This window comes from Tursiops truncatus, chromosome 2 (genome assembly GCF_011762595.2).
Source record: "Tursiops truncatus isolate mTurTru1 chromosome 2, mTurTru1.mat.Y, whole genome shotgun sequence".
Classification (NCBI taxonomy): domain Eukaryota; kingdom Metazoa; phylum Chordata; class Mammalia; order Artiodactyla; family Delphinidae; genus Tursiops; species Tursiops truncatus.
In genome coordinates, this window is record NC_047035.1 from 136917380 (window position 1) to 136939332 (window position 21953).

The window sequence follows — 21953 nt, forward strand, 5'->3', positions numbered from 1 at the left end:
AACATCAAAAAATAAATTACCCAGACTGATTAGAGAAAGTTCCATGATTCAGTGTTCTGAGCCCTCTCATCTGGGGACCATCCTAAGAGATGCAGGAGGAAGCCCAGAGATGCTTCTGCCTGTCGTTCCGTTGTGGTTTTAATTAGCAAGCAAATCTTGCATCTTCACATTGACATTCTTTGCATAATATTCTTATCCAGGAGATTCTAAAAAGACTCCTTTCCTTTTCTCCCCAGAGAAACCTCAGGCTCTGAGAGCGGGAGGTGGGGTCACCTCCCACTCAAGAAGATGCCCTGGGCAACTCTGACTTTTGTAAAAGTCTGTACAGTTAGCAGCCCCTTCGAATCAGGCCCAGCTGGCTCCTAATGGAGTGGGAAGTTTCAAACTGTTCTCCTCCCGAGCCCTAGGGCTTAAAGCAGATCCTCAAAGACTTCCTCAAACAATGAATTATTCTCATCAAACAAGGAAGGTTTTAACCACCTGAAAGGAGGTCATTCATCACGGCTTCTCTATGCCACGTATGCTAGAGTTCCAAATAAGGCAGTATTGGGAAAAGTTAGCTACTAAAACAGAAGCCTGAAAAACTACTGCATCAGTAAACACCTTCCTCTTGACCAAGGAGTGACTCACCCCAAAAGTGTCTTCCTCTGGTTTATGGGTCACAGTGATAGGAGGGGTGGGGCTCACTTCGTAGACTGAAAACCAAACATAAATAGAGAAGAGTAGTTAGCTTCCTGGCCACGAGAGCCTCAGCCACGGTCCCTGCCTAACTCCCAAGTCCTCTTGAAAGTTCTTGCTGGAGAACATCCCCTTGAAGCTAGACTCTGACTGCCTGGCCTCCCCAGGCTTTGCAGGGGTCCCCAGAGATCGGATCCCCGTGTGGCTGCCTGGTGGGTACTGATGACTCAAAGACAGACTCCATAGGTATAAAGAACCTTTGCTCCCGTCCCCCAATCCCCATCACAGAGTAAATAATGTAACCTGGACAATGTGGGCCATGAGCTATTGAATAAATAAGAGGGAAAAAAATGGTTTGGGATCACAGCCAGGGTCTGGATTCGGCCAGTTTCGTGGGTGATGGTAGCTGTTGCTGACATTCAGCTCCTCTCTGCACCCCTTATCCTGTCCCAGACTCTCCATGCCCTTCCTCGTTCCCTCTTCACTCCTCAGTGAGATCCAGGAGGCCTGTGGCCCCATAAACAACCCACTATCTGTTGCCCTACGGCAGATTTCAGAACACAATGGCAGCTTCAGTTGGCAGCAAGTTTATCTGACTAGGAAACATCTGCTCTTCCCAGCAAGGCCTGGATGGGAAGCCGAGCATCCATTAGTCCTCCTTCTAGAATCAACTCCTTGTCCAGAGAGAGCCCCAGTTCAAAATTCTCTGGAGGGACATCCTGTGAGATGACAAGTCCTCAAAGACCGAGGACAAACAAAGGAATCCAGGTTATATTTACATCTGTGCCAAACAACAAGGGGCGTTCTAAACAGGACTGTCTACTGTCTCAGGCCGAACAGGGAGCAGAGATGGCCTCAGCCGTCCCTGTTCCTCTCCCACAGGGGACAAAAGGAAAAGGAATAAATATGTTTCCCCACAGACCATGAGCGAAACACCAAATCCTTTGGGGATCGTCTAGTCCTGGCCCCAAATCACTTATAGACTGAGCCTCAATAATCTCATCTGAGGACAGGCGAACCTATCAGGAGACCTTGTCAATCACAGCTCCACACGAGGTAGGTCCTGGCTCTCAAAGCAGGTGACAAACACTAACATGTTTATAGGCCCCACATTCTCTCTGCAAGAACAACTGAGATGCTCAACAGGGGTCCACTGGGGCACGTGAACCCCACATCCTTCCTGACACCACCTCTGTCCGTCTGGGTGGGAAGACCCACAACATGGTCAGACCCTAGAAAACTGCGGGGAAACTGAGGCAGCAAGTGACTGTCCAAGAGGAGTGGGCTTGGAACTGCTCAAGTATTTCTACTCTCCTTTCACAGTTCACTCAGATGCTCTCAGCGGCCATGAGTCTGAGGATGCTGGTAGAGTACGAAAGAGGGCTATTTGGACTCAGTAGTTACCAAAAGTATCAGAATAAATCACTTTCAAAGCAAAAGGTAAAAGAGACTTACAAGAGACAAAGTTATCCGTGCTCTCTGCAAAAAAGACAAAGAGATCATTAACAAACGTAATAAAAAACCAGAACAGTCGCACTCTGTCTTTCTCATAGCTATGATCTCTCCCACTCACCATGATCCCGTTGCCCTGGCAACTGAAAACTAAAATCCTTGGCTCGTCACCCCTCCCCCACACTCTTTAGAAGGTGGTCTTCCAAATGGAGAAGGAATAAGAGCTAAAACTCCTGGTTTCAAGGGAGGTGGCCTGGTCCACCTGGAGACTAGAAACCATACTATGAGATGAGGAACTACATCCAGACTCACCATCTCACCCTCATTCCTCCCGCCCTCAGGTGCCCAGAGTGTTGGGAACGTTGGTGGTACATTAGCGCCAAGAAGAAATGCTGCAGGATGGGCTTCCATGGATCTTCCTGGAAAATGCCAGCTATGATCTCAAGACACAATTCCTCAGATCAATATGTAGCGTTTATTCTAGTAGGTCATTGAGACGTTCTTGGGAATCCCTCTAGAATCTATCCACTCCCCAGATGAAAATGTGTTATTTGGTCTTTGGCCTTTAGAAATGGCTCACCTAATAATGAAAGCCAATCATCATTGGGCATTGATTATGAGCCAGGGGCTGTGCAAAATGCTTTATGTAATACATCAATCCTTATAACCACCCTAGGAGGTGGGTAGCATTATCCCCTTTCAACAGAAAAGGAAACAGACTTATAGAAATTAAGTAACTAATTGAATGTCACTCATCTAAGAAGGGATAGAGCTGGATTCAAATCCAAGTCTGGGCTCAGAACCACTCTATCAGAGATTCTCAAACTTTAGCATGCCACAGAACCATCCAGGAGGTGATCACTACCATTCTCCAGTAAAAAGAATGAGGGATTCTTTGAGAAACACATTAATTCCAGGGCTGGGGCAGAGAAAGTACAAGATGTGCTTGGAACAGCTTGCAGTACTGGAAAGTAAGAAGGTGCTCAAGAATTAATGGGGGCATGAAGAAGGGACACAGGAGCCAGTATGAAGGGGTCTCCAATGGCCAAACTGGGGATGATTTGAGCAACAAAATATAATGACAATATAATGACAGTCATAGATTGTTATGAGCTGAATTATATCTGCCCAAAATTCATATGTTGAAGTCCTAACCCCCAGTACCTTAGACTATGACTGTATTTAGAGATAGGGTCTTTAAGAGGTAATTAAGTTAAAATAAAGTCATTAAGGTGGGAACTAATCAAATATGACTGGTGTCCTTATAAGAGGACACTAAGATATAGACGTACCCAGAGGGTAGATGGAACCAACCCTGCTGACACCTTGATCTCAGACTTCCAGCCTCCAGAACTGTGAGAAAATAAATTTCTATTGTTGAAGCCACTCAGTCTCTGACACTTTCTTACAGCAGCCCTAGCAAGTTAATACAGGGATTATAATTCATAGAACAAAATAAATACCCATGAGTCCATACAGATATAACGAAGTAATTTAATCAACAAATAAGAAAAGAAAGCTTTTCCTTACAATAAAATCCAATTAATAAATGTAGAGGAAAAGGATAGAAATAGAAAAATCACCATTGACAAATGGCACACTAATATTTGTTTCAGGCAAGAATCATCAATGAATGCTAAAACTAATGTGTGAAAGAATGATAAGAAACAAGATATTTACAAAGCTTCAAAATATTATGCTTATTAATTACAGAGGAGAAAAAAATAGTCACTCTGCAGTGGAGAAACCTAGCAGACACCATCCTGACCAAGTGATAAAGTTAACATCACTGGTAATAAAACGTACAGACGTCGTGTACCCCTGACACAACGTACTGAACGGGCACAGCATCACTTCTGCGGTGTTCCTGCCAAAAATGCCTAACTGGCATTCAGTTGTGAGAAAACATCAGGCAAACCCAAATTGTGGGACAGTCTACAAAATAACTAGTGAGGATCCTTCAAAAGTGCACAGTGAGAGAGTGGCATGGACATATATACACTACCAAACGTAAAATAGATAGCTAGTGGGAAGCCGCCACATAGCACAGGGAGATCAGCTCGGTGCTTTGTGACCACCTAGAGGGGTGGGATAGGGAGGGTAGGAGGGAGGGAGACGCAAGAGGGAAGAGATATGGGGATATATGTATAACTGATTCACTTTGTTATAAAGCAGAAACTAACACACCATTGTAAAGCAATTATACTCCAATAAAGATGTAAAAAAAATAAATTAAAAAAAAAGTGCACAGATCATGAAAGACAAAGAAAGCCTGAAGAACTGCCCCAGATTTAAAGAGAATAAGGTAACATGGCAGCTAAATACAATGTATCAATATAATCCTGGATTGGATCTCAGAGAAGAAAAGGACAGCAGTGGGACAACTGGTAAGATTTAGATAAAGTCTGTAGATTAGGTAATAGGGTTGTATCAACGTTACTCTCCTGGTTTTGATCACTGCCCTGTAGTCATGTAAGATGGTAACACTGGGGGAAGCTGGGTGAACAGTATAAGGAAGATTTTTTGGTACTATTTTGTAACTTTTCTGGTAAATCTCAAACTATTTCAAAATGAAAAGTTAAAAATCTTTTAAAATTTTTTAAAGAAATATGGATTATTGGTCCTCACCCCAGAGTTTCTGACTCAGGAGGTCTGGGGGAGGTCTTGAGAATTTTGCATTTCGAACAAGTTTTCTTGTTCTGCTGGTCCCTCTGAGAACCACTGCATTTTACTCCACTTCCTCCTGGCACAAGCCTACCACACCCTGAAAAATAAGAACTTATTCGTTCATTCATTCACCGTGGGTCTTCCATTTACCCAGGCCCTTGGCTAGGCTTTCACAGTCATTGTACTCAGAGTTCTATCAAGTATGCGCCAGCAAATATTCTTCCCTAGCTACCCGTGGCGGAAAATTGATGCCTTTCTGTGAAGGAGTCCCTTAGAGAAAGCCTTATTCACAGTAAATTCACTGCTAATAGGTTGCTTGCTCATTATCCACTTTGTGTTGTTTTGTGGGAGAGCAATACAGCTTTCTCCAGATTCCTGAGTGTGCCCTTCAGGCCCCCCACCCTATTCTAAACTTCAGGTGACCAAACGGCTGATTTGGGAGGAGGATGGAGGCACGGGGGCCCTAGCCTTGGCTTCAGAGCCTGAGAAAAGAGAGGTGCCAGATCAATTCCTAGTTAACACCAATTTGCATATTTCTCATAAGGCTCTCATTTATTAGAGAATATGCTCACGTCAGCCAAATGTTTTGGCCGAATCTGTAAACCCGGTAATCTCTCAATCAGCCTATGAATGCTTATCTCCTTTGCAAGAGCCTGGAAACATTTATACACCCAGGAAACACACAAGCCTTGGAACAGCCAGACCTTCTGGGTTCTCTCTAACCTGTGGGAGGACTCAGAACTTCACCCTGGAAAAGGATGGTACCCGAGAGTGGTCCTCACCTCAGCCCGCACCAGCAGGCTGGGAGGACAACTGGACCAGTGTGCCAAGGCAGCATCTGAATCCCAACAGGAACTGGGCATGAAAGCAATGCACATGTGTCCTCCAGATCCCAAAAGCCTCAAGTAAAACCCAGTGGGAAAAGCCAGTGGGATCCAGAGAATGGAGAAGAGAGGCAGAAGCTTGCGTCCAGATAGAGAGAGATGCACATAGACGTGATAAGGAGAAGAGATGCCCTGGCTTCAGGTGTGAGGAGGGAGTGGGGAGCTGCGCCAGGCGTCCACACGCTCTGCCCACCCAGCACAGAAGGCCACACGCTGCTGCCGCCTCTTTTCCCCCAGCACTGGCAGGTTGGGACCAATTCTAGTCTCAACAAGTGCGGCTATGGACACTGGGGCAATGGTGTCCCCCACGGTTTGTACCCAGGGCCCTGATGGAATTCTGATTTCTGCTGTCACAAGATCATGATGAAGAGGCTTCCCAGTCAGGTAAAAAGAAATGAGAATTCAAGAGTTATGGCAGCTCACTTATTCCTAAACGTTTTGTCAAGTGTTCTCATATATTTGTTGCACATGTGCAGGCAAACACACACACACACACACACACACACACACACACACACACACCTTGTCAACATTCCTCCTTCTATCACATCATCATCTAAGGACCGCCAACCTTCCAGGTGCCACCTCGACCCTAACATGATCCCTGGCCTCCCCTGACACTTGGATCCCTGACTCCTCACGGTCCCCACTCCTAGGCCCAGATCCCTGGAACACCAAAGAGGATTCCATGCTCCTAGAACAAATCTCCCTTTCCAGAGACTGGTTCCTACACTAAAGCTGAACTCCAGGCTGAACATTCTAGTGCTTCTTTGGAAATGCAGAAGGAAACACCAACATTTGTATAGCATGTGAAGTTTACAAAAAGCTTTTCCAGAACATTTTCATTTCAATGTCCTGCTCGGAAAAAATCCTTCTGATGGAGGCCTCTGCATCTACAGACGGCTCCACTGAATATATTCAGTGCAATCAAAGCTCTCCTGTGGGTCTCCAGCCCATGAACAGTCAGGAAAGGAGACCCTCACCCTCAGATCTCTGTTTTTCCCCCAGAACAAATCCCTTTGCAGTTGCCCTTGGGTGTTTTTTTTATATATAATAATAAAATCAAACAGTAATTCTGTGCTTACTCTGTGCCAAGCACTGTGGGAAATATTTTAGGTGGATTAATCTACTATGTGCGAATTAATCTTCACTACAATCTTTGAGGCAGAAGCAGGGGATTGAGTAATTTGCCTGAGATCACAGAGCTGATAAGCAATTGAATGAGAATCTGAATCTTGGCGTTGTGACTCCATAACCACTACCCTAGTAAACTACCTGAAGGCTGTCTGTTAGAACTTACCAGCTTGATTAGAGAGCAACGACCAGATCTAGAACTCCTAAACTCAACTCCTAAACTCTCCACCTAGAATCCTAGTCGTAGCCAACAGCTATTGAACCTTCCCTCTATCCGGACACAGAGCTAAACACTGGATGGACATCACTTCATTCATCCTCAGGGCAATTTAGGCAGGAGCTCTGATTATCATTCCCATTTCACAGATGAAGAAACAGAGGCACCGAGCAGTGATCATCCTTCACCTCACGCCAACCATGTGCTAAGCCCCATTATCGGGGCCAGTAGGGCCACAGACAGGATAATACTTCCATCTGTCTGATTTCAGAACCCTTGCTCTTAATGTCTGTTTTGCTGCCTGGGAGCGAGAGGGGTACAGATGACAAATACAATGTCCCCACACCACAGCAAGAGAAAAGCAGGAGTCCACTGAGAGCCTTTGTATCCAGCCTCAGCAGGTGCGAGGTTTACTGTCCACTCTCCTGGATAATTTACTCTCCTGACGCCTAGATATTTTGTCTCTTGACATGACTGGCCCATCTTTTCCCTGTCACTGCCTTTCCATCATCCATTGACTCCTTTACAAACAAGCAAACCTTCACACAGGATGGCCCTGGCAGGGTGTAGATGGGTTTGAGGGACCCACTGCAGGTGAGCTGTTTCCCTTCAAGTTCCTCTGTAACTTCACCCTCCCTCTGGCCTCCTGCGTCCACAAATGTCATGGCAGGAGATGGCAAACGAGGGAGTGTCTGAATTTTCGGGGGCGGGGGGCTTGTTAAAATACAGACTGCCGGGCCCCACCCCACAGTTTCTGATTCAGTAGGTTTGGGTGGGGCTCCAGGATTTGAGTTCTAACACCTGCCCAGGTGATGCTGATGTTGCTGGTCTGGAGACCACTCTTCGAGAACCACTGGCCTGAGGAGAACTGAAAAGGTGACAGGCGTATCCAGAGATGAAGAGGAGGGGCAGCTGTGTCTCTTGGGGACAGAGGAGGTGTCTGTATGGCTGCAAGGATGCAGAGAACTGCTTCCCTCCCAAGGCGAGGGAGGACAAAGGAAAAGCCATGGCCACTGCTCCTGCTGCCCCATGGCCAGGACACCCTCTGCATGCAGAAGCCAGGGTGGCTCCCCCTCCCTCCCAAGCATTCCAGGGCTCCCTGCTCTCACCAGGCCCCAGAAGCTTCCCTTTGGAAACAGAAGCATGACTTTGGCGAGGGCTTCACTCCTCGCCCATCAGGGAGCGTCGACTCTCCTCTTTAAAAACAGATTCCATTCTCTAATCACCAGATGGGCACAAGCACGGCAAAGGGCCACTCCAGCCCTTTATGCCAACAAAGCCTAGCCTGACTTTGGCCCCAAAAAGCAAAGTATCTCTGCATCTAAAAGCTGCTGCTTCTGCAGTGCAAGACAGGACTCTTTCAGCTCCCGTGTGGCCCACAGTGGGAAGTGTCCTGAGGCCTCTCACTGGGCATACTTGGAATGATGTTGGAAATGTAGGACCATATGGGATGGCCAGGGTCTCAAACATCGGCACGTTCTCAGTCCTCTCCTGAGTGATGGCTCCACCATCCCCTGGCCCTCAGTGGCAAGAATTTAGCTTCCCAGGCAGCCTCATCTCTCCAGAGTTTCTCTCAAAGCCTCTAAAGTTCGAGTTTCCTTGCACTAAGATTAAAAAGGCCTCTTGGAACTGCTACCCTCTGATTATCTGTATGCTGTGAAATCACCTTCACAGAAGCAGATGCTGCACAGTGCTAGTACTCCAATGCCCTGTGTGTGTGTGAGAGAGAGACAGAGAGATCGAGATCAGTCTTTACACTCCCCTTTATCTCATTAGAATCCTGGATTTCCAGGAATTGAAGGCCAAGAGGTCTGTTCCCAGCAGACATCACCAAGGTCATCAAAGATATATGGCTTCACTGACAGAAACTTATCAGCTACCAAAACCACCCCCAAGAGATGCTGCAACCACTTTCACTAAACTCTTGGGAGTATTTTCTTCTCCTCTAACTTCAGGAAGGTATTTGAAATATTCTAGCCCAGACAGAGAAAGACAAGACTCCCCTCCCAAATATTCAAACAAAGTTCTCTCATCATTTCAATGACCCCGTCCACTAGAATCAGCACCATCCAGGCTGACAGCATCAGGTACCCTCCACCCATCAGCTCACCACGGAGCTAGAGGAAAAGAGCCACAGACCTGGAAACCCAGCCAAGGCCTTATTACTACCCAGCAAGTGGAAAGATTCTGTTCACTGGCCTGTTACATGTGGGGTTGAACCAGATAGACCCTGAAGCCCCTTGTAATGGAAGGTCATCAAACCATCGTTAGGTACCAAAGCCTGTGATACATGCTTTGTCTACTTTAAAAGTATTTAAAAGTCACGAGATTCTTATGGGAGAAGTACAATCATGCCCATTTCACAGATGAAGGTATTGAGGCAACGATCATGCCCAGAGTCCCCCAACAAAAAAAAGAATTGGGTCCAGATTCTCCGCCATTCTTATTCACCTCTCAAGTCCCCACTTTCTCTACCGTAACACCATATGCCCTTATATGTACAGCTGTGTACTTCTGAGGGGGTCTTGGGTTTCACTGTGATTGCTATTGGAAATCAGAGACTTCATCTAGTTTACACAAAATTCTGGTGGTGGCTGAGTATGTTCCAGTGTGTGTTTGGTTGTCGATGACGGTATTTGTGTTGATGCTGCTTCTCCTCTCAAGCCCCCACTCCCCGTCCCACTGAGCTCCTGGAGGGGATCAGTCACCCCAGAGCAGCCCTGCCCTCACCTGGAAAGGGCTCCTTGAGGAAGTGGCCATTGATGGTCTGGTTGGCTGTGCCCAGGGGGTTCTTGGCGATGAGGGTATAGTTGCCGTTGTTGTAGTGGGTGGGCTTGTTGAAGAGCAGGCAGCCCTCGGAGACCTCGCCCTCCTGGTAGTACTCCACGTGGATGATCTTGGACTCACGCAGCGGCTGCCCGTTATGCAGCCAGTGCAGTGTGGGCGGCGGGTTGCCGCGCACCACGAACTCGATGCAATGTTCCAGGCGCAGCTCAGGCTCCTCCAGGCTCACCACGCGTGGGGGGTCTGCCGGGGAAAGGCCAGCTGACACCCAGAACACAGAGCCTCTGGTGTCCCAGAGCAGCCTTCCAGGAGCTGAGGTGGGCAATCCAATTCTTCCCCACCCCGCTTTAAAAAGACCTGAGGGAATCAGAGGTTCCCCCCCAACACCACCCCCAAAGAGGGGAAGAGATGTCTGTCTTCACTCAAGCTTCCTGGATCCACTACAGCTGGAGGGTTCCCTCTCATGACCTTTTAGGGGTTTAGCAAAAGGCAGACTTGGAGTAAAGTCAGAGCTGAGTTGGAGGTGCATCATCTTCTGAGGGACAGGGACACCCCTTCTGGGGTTACTAGCCAAGGACTGACTTGATTTGCTCAGTCCTGCCCCACAGGAGTCTTTCTGCCCTTCCTGGTGGACCAGGCCCATTGCAGCAGCTCTGCCCGGCCCCAGCCTCCTATGCTGAGATCCCCAGGGTCCCAGCCGCCCCCCACAGGGCATCCGCTCACAGTGGACAGTGAGGGCGACGCTGGCATTGCTCATGCCCACCACGTTCTCTGCAATGCACGTCAGGGTGAAGCCGTTGTCCTCACTCGTCACATTTACCAGCGTCAGGTTGATGGCGTGTACATTGGTCCAGTTCAGATTTGTCTAAAAACCCAATAAAAAAACCAATAATCATGTGTATAAAATAAGCTGCAGGGATGTATTGTACAACATGGAGAATAGAGCTAATATTTTATAATAACTAAAAAAATGTTTGACTGTACATTTTAAGTTATGTATACTTTACCACAATAAAAATTTAGGAAAAGATAAAAGAAAAATTAGATGATGGTACAAAAAAAAAGACAACAATCAAACAGTTTCTACAAGGGCGGCTCCCCCACCTAACCCCCAAACACCTTTAGGAATCAAAAGGAAAGCTGAGCAGTAGGTGAAGGAGGCCTTGCTGGTGAAGGCACATTGACCAAGGGCCAAGCTCTCTACAGTCAAGAGCTCAGGTAACACTCACACTTATCCCATGAGATGAATGGTAGCATTATACCCATTTCACAGATGAGGAAAGTAAGGTACAGAGATGTTTATAGCATGTTCAAGATCAAGTTGGCTAGAAAATGTTGCAGCTGCGTGGAACCCATGTCTATGTGCTTCTTCCTATAGAAATAGGACCACAAACTTCCCTTCCTCTTCTTCCTTATTCTCACGTCTCTTGCTTCTATTCATGACTTTAGCTCATTAAGACTAAGAGGTGATAGGTCCCAAGCTTCAGACGCCTACCTGGTGGGTGTTGATGGACTGCAGTCCGGTGACTATCCAGTCCACATCGGGCAGGGGCGATCCAGAGCCATTGCAAGTGATGACAGCATTGTCACCCTCCCGTACGGTCAGGTTGGCATGGCTCACACTGATCTCAGGCAGGTCTGGGAGGGAGGACAGGGTGGGTGAAAAAACAGGCAAATACTTGCTACCAAAACTTTGTCCATGGGGGCAATGGTGGCACTGCTTGGTTTGTCCAATAATGACTCCACAAAACCTGCGTGACCTCTCAGAAGTCCCCCAAGTCCCAGAAGCTTCACACCACCTCCCAAGCAGATGGTAGAACTCAAGATTTAAGCCCATGCAGTTGGACGTGGTGGTTGGGGAGCAGGGATTGGTGAGGAGGACAGTTGCTGAAGGAATGCAGCTCTAACAATGACATCAAATGACATCTTCCACTTGGGGCACTGGTTCTCAAAACTTTGGTCCGCTTCAGACTCCCATGGGGATCTTGCTAGAAATTCAGATTTCCAAACTCATCTCCAGATATTCTGATCTCTTAAGTCTGTGGATGGACCCAGACATCTGCTTCTCTAAAAGTGCCTTAGATGCTCCTGATACAGGAGATCCAGAGACCACACCTGGACATAACACTCCTTCAGGTTTGCTTAACAGGGAACTGACAGAGAGAAAGAACTCTGGTCCAATGACAAAGAGCACACTTAACCCTTTTCTGCATCCCTGGAACCAACCTTCCCACGGCTGGCTGATGAAGAGACAAGAATGAGCAAGGAGGTAAGAGGGGAGCCAGATCTGCACCCAATGCAGAGTTCAAGGCTGGGAGGGCAGTGGGGAAGGAAGGCCCTGGCTTTCCCAGCTGATGCGCAGCACCGTCCCTGGTGTCTGAGGGAGGCCCGCGTGGAGCCAGCTGGGACCGGGCGGCTCACTCACCGCACTGACTGATGTTCATGCGAAAAAGTGGGAGCTGGGAGCCATCGGCACTGATGCAGTAGAGGTTCTGGCTGTTCAGCTTGGCCTCCCCCTGCTCCTGCCACAGCTGCATCCAGCGGATGTCACAGCTGCAGTTGAAGAAGTTCTGCTCCAACCTCCTGTGGGCGAGAAGCGAGGGAAGGGAGCCCCTGAACCGAAGGTGGCCCAGCTCCCTCCCAGGGCTGTGAGGCCATGCATGGGCCCCCACCTGCTCCTCAGGGACTAAGGAGATAAGGGTTTAGCAAGGTCTCCAAAGAAATAAAAAATACTTATAGAAGTCCATGAATTTATTTAGTTTTTAAACAAATAAACTCATTCCAAAAAAATCCACTCCACTGAACTTACCTGCCAAAGAGACCTTTAAAATACATTGGCTTGGGAAGCTCCTCTTCTCAAAACCCTCCACTGGCCTCCCAACTCTTTGAAAGTCAGAGTCAAAGGCCTACGGGATCTATACCACCCTCTGTCACCTCTCTGACTTCATTGCCTGCCTCACCCTCTCCTCCTCTTCTTCAGCCACTCTGACCTTGCTGTGTGTCAAGTTTACCAGGATGACCTGCATGCTCCTGCCTCAGGGCCTTTGCACTTGTTGTCCTTTCTGCCTACAGAGTTTGGACTGAGAACATATCTGCTAGATCAACTCCCTCCCTTCATTAAGGAATCATATAGCCTTCTCTGACCACTTCTATAGGAAAGTTACCACCAACCCCTGCCCTCACATTGCCCAGTCCCTTGCCTGACTATTTTCTTCTTTCTGGTATTTGTCACTGCCCAGCATCACTTTAAATATTTATTTGCTTGCTTGCAAGTTTGGGGCTAGCAGATGTAAATTAGTATATATAGAACGGATAAACAAAATAAATCTAAAAATTAAAAAATAAATATTTGCTTGCTTGTTTATTATCTGTCTCCCCAAATAAAAATTAAGTTCCATCAAAGTCAGAGACATTGCCTATTAGGTTCATTGCTATATCCCCAGTACCTATAACTAAGCCTGGCATATAAATACCCGTTGAATGAATAAAAGGAGGGAGGAAGGAAGGAAGGGAGGAAGGGAGGGAGGGAGGGAGGGAGGGAGGGAGGGAAGGAGGGAGGAAGGAAGAAAGAAGCTATTCTCCCTGGGGAGAAGGTGATTCGCTGTTTCCAATATCTGCTCAAAGCCTATCTTGGGACCAGCTTTATTCCTTCATAAATTCAACAAAATCCTTAATAAGCACCTCATCCATGTCTGGCTGTGGGCTGAGTGCTGCTGAAACAGAAATGAATAATCAGTCCCTGTTTTCCAGGAGCACTCATCTTGGTAAAGAAGACTGTCTGATAGAGGAAGAGTCAAGTTCAAGGCCTTCCTTCTCCATTCATTTTCCTTGTGACTTAGAGGGAGTCATCTCCTTGGGGGGACAATTGAAGGGCATAAGCTGATGTAAAACTCTTAAAGGCAAGGGCACCTGATAAATCTGAATGCCAGGATCACTCAGGGGAACATGATTCTCTTTCTGGACCAGTAAGGGGATGAATCTATTGGTGCCCAGAGGGAGGGCCACTTGGGTAACTGCACTAAGATCCAGGATATTTTTGACAACTGGCAAATTCCAAAGTAGTGAAGCACACATCAGCATTAACCAGCTTTCAGAAAAAAGTGAGGCCCTTGGAAGGGAGGAATTAGTGCTTTCTAGCCAACAGGACAGCACAGGTAGAATGTGCAAACACCCCTGTATGATATCCTCTTAGTCTAAAAGTGCCCATGACTTTGCTCTGCACACCACACTCTTTCAGCAAAGGAGACAAGAACTAACCTTCATCAAGCATCTGCCTCTCACAGCTGCACTCAGAGCCAGACAGTCTCTCGTCGTCATGCACAAGAGGGACCCCCTCCTACGTTTGGAGGAGTCAAGTCACGTGCTCAAGGTCCCTCGGCTGGTATGTGACAAAGCAGGGCTTCAAAGCTTAGCCTGTTGGACTCCAAAATTCACGTACTTTCCCCGCCATCTATCACGTGTAAGGCGTAGCTAGATGGGAGATTCTAGGAGGAGTAAGCAGGATCCCTGAACTTTGGAAGCTTGTGGAGGGAAAGACTGGGGAAGAGTTAGAGGGATGATGCAGGCTGGACTGTGAAAACAGGAAAGAAAGCTTGTGCTACAGCAGGAGCACCTGGAAATAAAGCTGAAAGGGCAAGTGGAAGCCAGATGGTGGAGGACATTCACTGCCACATCAGGAAGCTTGAAATGCATCCAAGAGGCAGTGGGAACCACCGAGGCCCTTGTAGTTGGAGAATGACGTGAACAAAACTGTAAGAGTAATCCAGCAATGTTGAACAGGATCAACCAGAGAGGAGGACAGCCGGAGACTGGGACCCGGGTTAGGATGTCTGATAAACACAGGGTCACCGTGTACAGTGCTGAAGTTCATGCATGTCTCAATGCACCCAGCCAAAGGGATGAATGGGGGATGAAATCCAGCCTGCATACCCTTGACCAGACCCGGTACCTGGCATGGGGCTCTATCCACCCAGAAGAGGCATCTTTTCTCATTCACATATAGGTACTATATAGGCTAGCAGGCTCCAGGTCAATGTTCTCCAACTTTTTGGTCTCAGCACTCCTTTTCACTCTTAAAGATGACTGAGAGTCTCAAAGAACTTTTAGGTGGAGTATATCTATCACGATTTACCATATTAAAAATTAAAACTGAGAAAAATTTAAAACACAAGAACGCATTAGCACAAACTCCATCAAGCATCAGAGGAATGATGTTAACGTATGTCACGTGGCCTCTGGAAAACTCCACTGCCCACGGGAATGAAAAAGGCAAGTAACATCTCAGGGTTATTATGAAAATAGATTTAACATCTTGGTCTCCCTGTAAGGGTCTTGGGGATCCCCATGGGACCCTGGACGACCATGAGAGAATGGCTGTCTAGTTACTAAGAGCCTGGAGTAGAGAGGTAAAAATTGGGGAGAAGGAAGGCGAAGATGGACCAAACATCATAAAGGAAGACACGGTGGTATTTGGTGCTTCCTTGGAGGTAGAAGAAAAGGAAAGAGTAAAAGATGACCCCAAGGTTTTAAGCTCCAGGGAATAGGAAGTCAATGGAAGACAGAAGTATCTTTGGTTGAAAACAGAAGAGAAAAACCAGTGGAGAGGAAGAGGGGAAACATATTAGGAATCGGGTCAGGGCAGGGCTGGGGGTGGGGAGGGAAAGGTAAGGTCCTAGAGCAGCAAAGTGACGGATGAGGTCCAGGACCCTTGGAGGGGTTTGCCCTGGGGTCAAGGCAGATGCTTCTGCAGCTGAGAAATGAGGGAGAGGAGAGAGAAAAGGTAGACAGGAGAAAATGAGAGAGAAGTCAAAAAAATAATTGGATAATAACGTTTGCATTGCATTTACTCTGTGCCCAGCACTACGCTGAAGGCCTTACATGCCTCACCAGCTCTGACCCTCACAACAAGGAGGAAGCAGGGGAAGGGAACGTCTGAGGGCTTCCTTAGGAAACACAGGAGGTCAAATTCCCTGTCCGGCGTTTCTGGGGAAGGGGAGTGGAACAGTGGTTGGGAGTCACGCGGTAGGGGCTGTGAGGAGAGGCCTGGCAGCCCTGCTGGAAGGATACTGAGGGTCCAGATGCCGGAACACATGCACACTGAACCAGGTCAGCCTGATTTTTCCCAGTTGCTTACTTGACAAGATGTGGTCATTCATTATTAAGTAGCTGTAAAAATACAAATTACCCACCTGGGTGGAAAATACTAGACAAGTGAGAGTCTTGGCCAGGCTGCTTCAAGCTACATGTGCTTTATTCAGTTCTGCCTCTTGTCTGAGCCCTGCACTACTGCGTATCCCAACATCTCAGGGGTCCCCCAGAAAGGTGGATGGTGCCACAGCGTCCTGAGGCTGGCAGGGGAATCCAGTGAGATATGTGGGGTGTGTCTTAGACCCTTCCAGGCATGGGCACGCTAAAAGCTTGTTTGTTTCCCTCCGACTTTTTCCTCCAGAAGGCATGCACCATGCGACCTGGTCGTTTCCTCCAACCCAGGGTCTCCTGGAAACTGCAGAAGAACTTTGCGTTCTTCCCGCCATCCCTCTGGACTCTCCTCCTGGACAACAAGACATACATACGGCAGAAAGCATTTTCAGTCTCAGAACAGATGCCCTGGGCATCTCACCGAGCAAATCCACTATCGTCTTCATATCCTGACAAGAGGGGTCAAACAGTGAGGTGGACCAGAAGCAAAGAAGGGCAAGTCCTGGGTCTAAATGATGCTGTCCATTCTCGCATCAAATCAGGTCTGGAGCAGAGGGGCCTTCAGCCAGAGCTTCAGGGGCATACTCAAGGAGCCTAAAGCAAGCCTTCCCCTGCTCCATCAATAATGCAGGCGGCCGCATGAATAATACAACAGCAGCTGCTTCACAGCAAAGATTACCAACACCCAGCCCTTTCCTCAAGATGGCCCAGGGCCTAATCGTAGGGCCCTTGGGGCTTCCCACAGATTAACTCAGCCCCATCCGAGTTTGTGCACAAAGACACTTTGCTGAACAGCCAAGGCCAAGACTGAGTGTTTAAAAAACACTGATTCCCCACTAGTCATCACTCTGGTTTTCTTCCCTCCGCAGCATCAGTGCTGCCAGTGGCAATCCATGGCCAGGTAGTGAAATATGGGGAGGGGGCCCGAATCTGTTGTCACAGAAGAAAACATGCCCAAAGGGCACCCTGGAGATGCCAACAGTCCTGTGGTTAAAAAAATATCCAAACAAAAGATCTGAGTTGAGCCAGTTGTGTCACCTTGGGCAACTATAGTAGATTGAATAGTGTCTCACCCATCCCCCAAAATTTGTCAAAGTCCTAAGCCCCAGTAGCTGTGAATGTGACCTTATTTGGAAATAGAGTCTTTGCAGATATAACCAAGTTAAGGATCATGGATGAGATCATTCTGGATTACCGTGGGCCCGAAATCCAGTGACTGGTATCTATATAAGAGAAAAGAGGGAAAGATCAAAGACAAAGAGGAAGATGGCCACATGAAGACGGAGGCAGAGACCGGAGTGGTGCTGCCACAAGCCAAGCAACACCAGGAGCCACCAGAAGCTGGAAAAGGCAAGGAAGGATGCTCCCTAGAGCCTTGGAAGAGTGTGTAGTCCTCCTGACACCTTGATTTTGGACTTCTGGCCTCCAGAAGAGTGAGAGAATCACTTTCTATTGTTTGAAGCCCCTAGATTTGTGGGAATATGTTAAGGCAGCCCTAGGAAATGAATACAGCAAGTATTCATTCAGCCTGAATTCTCCAAGGCTCTGTTTTAATGTCTGTAAAATGGGGTAATTGTGCTCAATCTGCCTTCTTCACAGTTACTATGAGGATTAGTGATAATATATGTTAATGTGCTTTGTGAAGTAAAAGGGGCTATAAAGAGGCCCAAAATGATTATTATAATAACAGTATTATTAACATGATTGTTGAGTGATTTTGAGAGCCGTGGCAAGTGGTCAGGGCCAGGACTGGGGGAAGGAAAGTGACAGGATCAGCACAAACCCATCCCCAAAATTGAGTTAATATTTTACCAAGTCGATTAAATCTGTAAATTATACCAGAGGTAATTATCACTTTGCTTTAAGAAAATGAAATATTCCAATCTATTTTAATCATGTCTGCTCCATGCATGCAGGGTATTAAGAGAAGCCTATTCGAGATACACTAATGGTCCTTAGGGTATTTCTGGAGGGTTTCTGTGCTGTGAGTTTATATCCTTTGGTGCCTCTTGCCTTTGCCTAAATGGTATCATGGGATTCAGAATCCAAGCTTCTTTTCTTTCCAATTCATTCTTTACCTCTAAGTCAATCTCTTTGATTCTTGCTCAGCTTTCTGGACAGACTGTTCCCATCTTCTCGGTAAAGTGAAAATACCATCTTGCCATAAACAGAAACTTCGGAGAGCACTTTGCAACACTAACTCAAATTTCTCCAAACCCATGCCATTGAAAGAGTGCTGGCTACTCAGAAGCCAGTCTTGAAATATGCTTCTGGTTCCATCAGTAAGAGAAAAACACAGCCTGGACAGTTGAGAGGCGGGCCAGGTGCCCGGCCAAGACCACACCCTTCATCTCACAAAAGTAAATGAGAAATGAGTGAAGGAAGTCTCTGGCACACGGTAAGGGCTCTGAGATGCTAACTTGTTTGGATTTTTTCCCCCTTTGATTCCTCTGAGGGGACCCGCCATCTTGAGTTCTGGCGGAAGGGGACGCATAGCATGAGGGCTATGGTGCTGAGTTGGGTAAGGAAAGAGCTGGTCTTTGAAAACAATAGACCTGGATGGTGGCAATGCTAATAATCACAATACTAATTCCCATTTACTTGCCATGTGATGTTGGACCAGTTATTTCACTTGGCCAAGCCTCCAATCCCTCATTTGTCAAACTGGGTTTAAGCATACCTCCTCTGTGGGATTGTTCCAGGGGTGAGACAGGACCTCGTATATATTAGATACTCAATATACACCTCTTTTTTCTCCTTCTCTGCTACTGGAAAAGTTGTAGACACTCAGCCCTTCTGATGGGGAATCCCAACAGCATTAGTTCTTCTATCAAGGATCAGAGGAGGGGCTGCTTGGGGCAGGCAGAGATCCTCAGTGATGGAATAAAACATGCTAAGAAATTGTTGAATGCCCTAGCTTGCTCCTTCTGTTCCTGCAGAAGGTCGCTCAAAGCCTCACACTTCTGCCCTTGTGTTCTTCTGGCTGCCACAGCTCACAGAGCCATCTCCCTCTGGCCTCTCTCCTCTAGGGCCAAAATTCTTTCTTCCTGGAAATACCCGACCCACGCCCACAGCCCAGCCCACAGGCTCCCCTGGGCAGACTCTGGCAGTCTAGATGGCTCATGGCAGATGGCATCACGTGGACTAACCAGGAAGTCAGACAAGAAAATATGACCGACTCTTCCATTTGCCAGGAACTGGGACTGTTTGGATTTTAATCACAGCCACAGCTAAGAGCCAACACGCGGCCCCTCCAGCCAAAAGATAAATTTTCCACTCTCAACATTCAATTCTTCCTCAAAAAAATAGACCCCTACCAGGGTGACTGCTCCTTAGAGGGGGGGCTTCTTTATTTTCCAACATATTTTTTTTACTTATTTAACAATATGACAGAAATAAAATACTCCGTGGACATGGTGGCTCTCACACACTGACTCACCCTGGAGGGAACGTCTTCATTCCCCCATAAGTCACATCCAGCTCACTGGTGTATTGATTCACAGGCAAAGATGAATGCAGAATCCCATGATCCTCTGGGAGAAATCTGACATTTTCTTTAAATATATATCCACGGAACAACTGTTTCTAAAACTCCACGAGACAGGTCACCGGGGCAGCACGCCATCGATTTCGCAGCCAATGATTTTTTTAGAAGGAGCACTGAACATTTTCGCAATAATTCAGCCAACAGTAGACCCAGATGTCCCCTGGAGAGATGCTATCCCTGGCCTCCCACAGATGAAGGGGCAGGGGTCCCAGGAGAACTGGATGAAAGACTCCAATTAGCTCCTTTAGGGCAGGGTTCCTGGTCAGTTTTAGAGCAATGTAAGGAAAATCTGCAATTGTGCATTTTTATTTCAAGTTACTGTAGAACAGATCGTTGGATTGAAAACAGATTGAGAAAGTTGGCAGACGGCGAAGCATAGTGGTCAAGATCTTGAGTCCACGTGCTACCATTTAGTTAATGGGTGACCTTAACCAAGATACTAAACCTTGCTAAGTACCCCAGTGTCCCCAAATTTGAAGTGACAGTAGCCATTCTGACTTGATAGCATTGTTATAAGGATTAAATAACTTTCGTAACTCAATAGATTACTTGGCACACTGCCTGGCCCAGAGTAAGATCTCAGAAATCAGTGTTAGTGGTGATCAAAGCAGTCATGTTAATTTACCTCTAACGTCTTTTCCACCTACAAAGAAGGGAATGAACACAATGCATCAAGTTTGACAGTCTGACACTGAGATGTCTGTGACATTGTCCAGTTTTCCAGTGTTTTATAAAAAAATAAGTACATATGCACCTTTTCCCAAGCTCAGGTAGGAGTTTTTATTTGAGTACAGCTGGATGGCAGCCATGTATGACTAAAGAACTCTGATCACTAGAGCTATTGTGCTCATAGCAGAGGAGAAGCCTGGTGGGAGGGGCAAAATCCTAAAGTAGGAAAGCAACCCACAACAGTCTTGTCCTAAACTCTCCAACACTGTCAGAGACCATCTCTGTACTTCCCATCCCTGGAATGGCATTTTTAAGCATCATGTAGGCACTTGGGTCCATAAGGATTAGTAGGGTATGTACAAGACTGTCATGGAGATGTAAATATTCCCTTTCCTGACCAACTGGGTCAGAAAAGGTAAGGTTATGACGCATCCTTGAACTCAGGTCTTACCAGGTGGAGGGAGAACAAGTTGAAAGGCCAACAGCATGGGCGGGGATCCAAGGCCATTCACTGCCTCTTGGTAAAGGATAGAAAGCAATCTGCATTCAGTGAATTTGGATCTGAGTCATCAAGTAAAAGGGAAGACACATGAGCAGTGTCTATGGAACCCTGACTCCCTAACTCCATCCATGCCTCAATTCCTTTTCAACTTATTCCTTGATTTGTCCCCTCAACATAATATGCCGTCCTTCATGCACAGAGATGACCCTGATGACTCACACATCAACATGACTTATTTTTTCCAGCAGGGGTCACAAGTTTTCATTCATCCATCCAATGTGTGTTTGTGCAAAATGGCTGGCTGGGGTGGGAGTACACTGGTCAGCCTCGGAATGCAGCAAATCTAAGCAGTCCACAAGCAGACTGAATAAATATATGGGCTTAGTCCCTCCAGGATGCCCATACTCAAGCCAAATAGGCTGACAGAAGATCACGAGAAGTGGAAAATACATGCAATCTGAAGTCAAAGGCCTGGGTTCAAGTCCCGGTTCTGCCAATCCCTAGCAATGTGATCTTGGTTGTGTTTCACATGCCTTTCTGGAGCTCAGAACCCTCACCTGAAAGTGTAGAGATACCTTTTATACAGGAGGTATGATAATACCTACCTCCCATGACATGTGATGATAAATCAAAGGTCATGTAAATGAAAGCACACCTAATAATCTATTTATATATTGCAAATGTTATTATAACTTGATAAATTATCTTTATTATTATAAATATATATAAATATAAATGTTATTACTAACTACCAACAGATCACAAAACTAGGTCCTGCTAAGAGATGAGATTCCTATCTTCTGAAATGTATTGCACCCAGAAGGAGCATCAGAAATCAAGGGATGGGGTGGCTCACTCTCACTGAACATGGTACACCCACACCATCCAACCCAAGGAGCCCCTTCAGGTGTACTCCCAGCTTCAGGTGGCTCCACCCAACCTTTGACCACCACTCCACCAACTTGGACAGTCTTCAAAACTGAACTTACAATTCCCGAAGACTCAGCGTCTGGAAGAGCTGCCATGAGAGTGTGGTGAGCCGGTTACTCGACAGGTTTCTGCAAGATTGACAAATAAAGAGGAAATTAAAGGACAATGTGGCATGTCATGCTCTCCGTAGTAAGTGTGGTCATCTCATGGGAGCCTGGCTTTGTTGTTCTTCTCCACTGCTCCCTTCGGCTAACAGTACATCTGACAGTTAGTCGAGGCTACAGATCATGT

The 21953-nt window shown here is 46.9% G+C and overlaps 1 protein-coding gene across 7 annotated transcripts in view; it reads right to left on the reverse strand.

The window, feature by feature from the left end:
- Window positions 1–21953, reverse strand: part of NTRK3 (neurotrophic receptor tyrosine kinase 3) — a 388119-nt gene that overhangs the window by 252804 nt on the left and 113362 nt on the right. For 4 of the 7 annotated variants that reach the window (XM_073801378.1, XM_033852099.2, XM_033852103.2 and 1 more), the window contains exons 4-10: window positions 21722–21790; window positions 12242–12399; window positions 11312–11454; window positions 10540–10681; window positions 9763–10059; window positions 2134–2157; window positions 631–695 (exon numbers count right to left, since the gene is read on the reverse strand). In XM_073801378.1, the coding sequence (XP_073657479.1) occupies window positions 631–695; window positions 2134–2157; window positions 9763–10059; window positions 10540–10681; window positions 11312–11454; window positions 12242–12399; window positions 21722–21790 (898 nt within the window). The remainder of the gene's footprint in view (window positions 1–630; window positions 696–2133; window positions 2158–9762; window positions 10060–10539; window positions 10682–11311; window positions 11455–12241; window positions 12400–21721; window positions 21791–21953) is intronic. The other 3 variants (XM_073801379.1, XM_073801380.1, XM_073801381.1) reach the window with 1 other exon arrangement.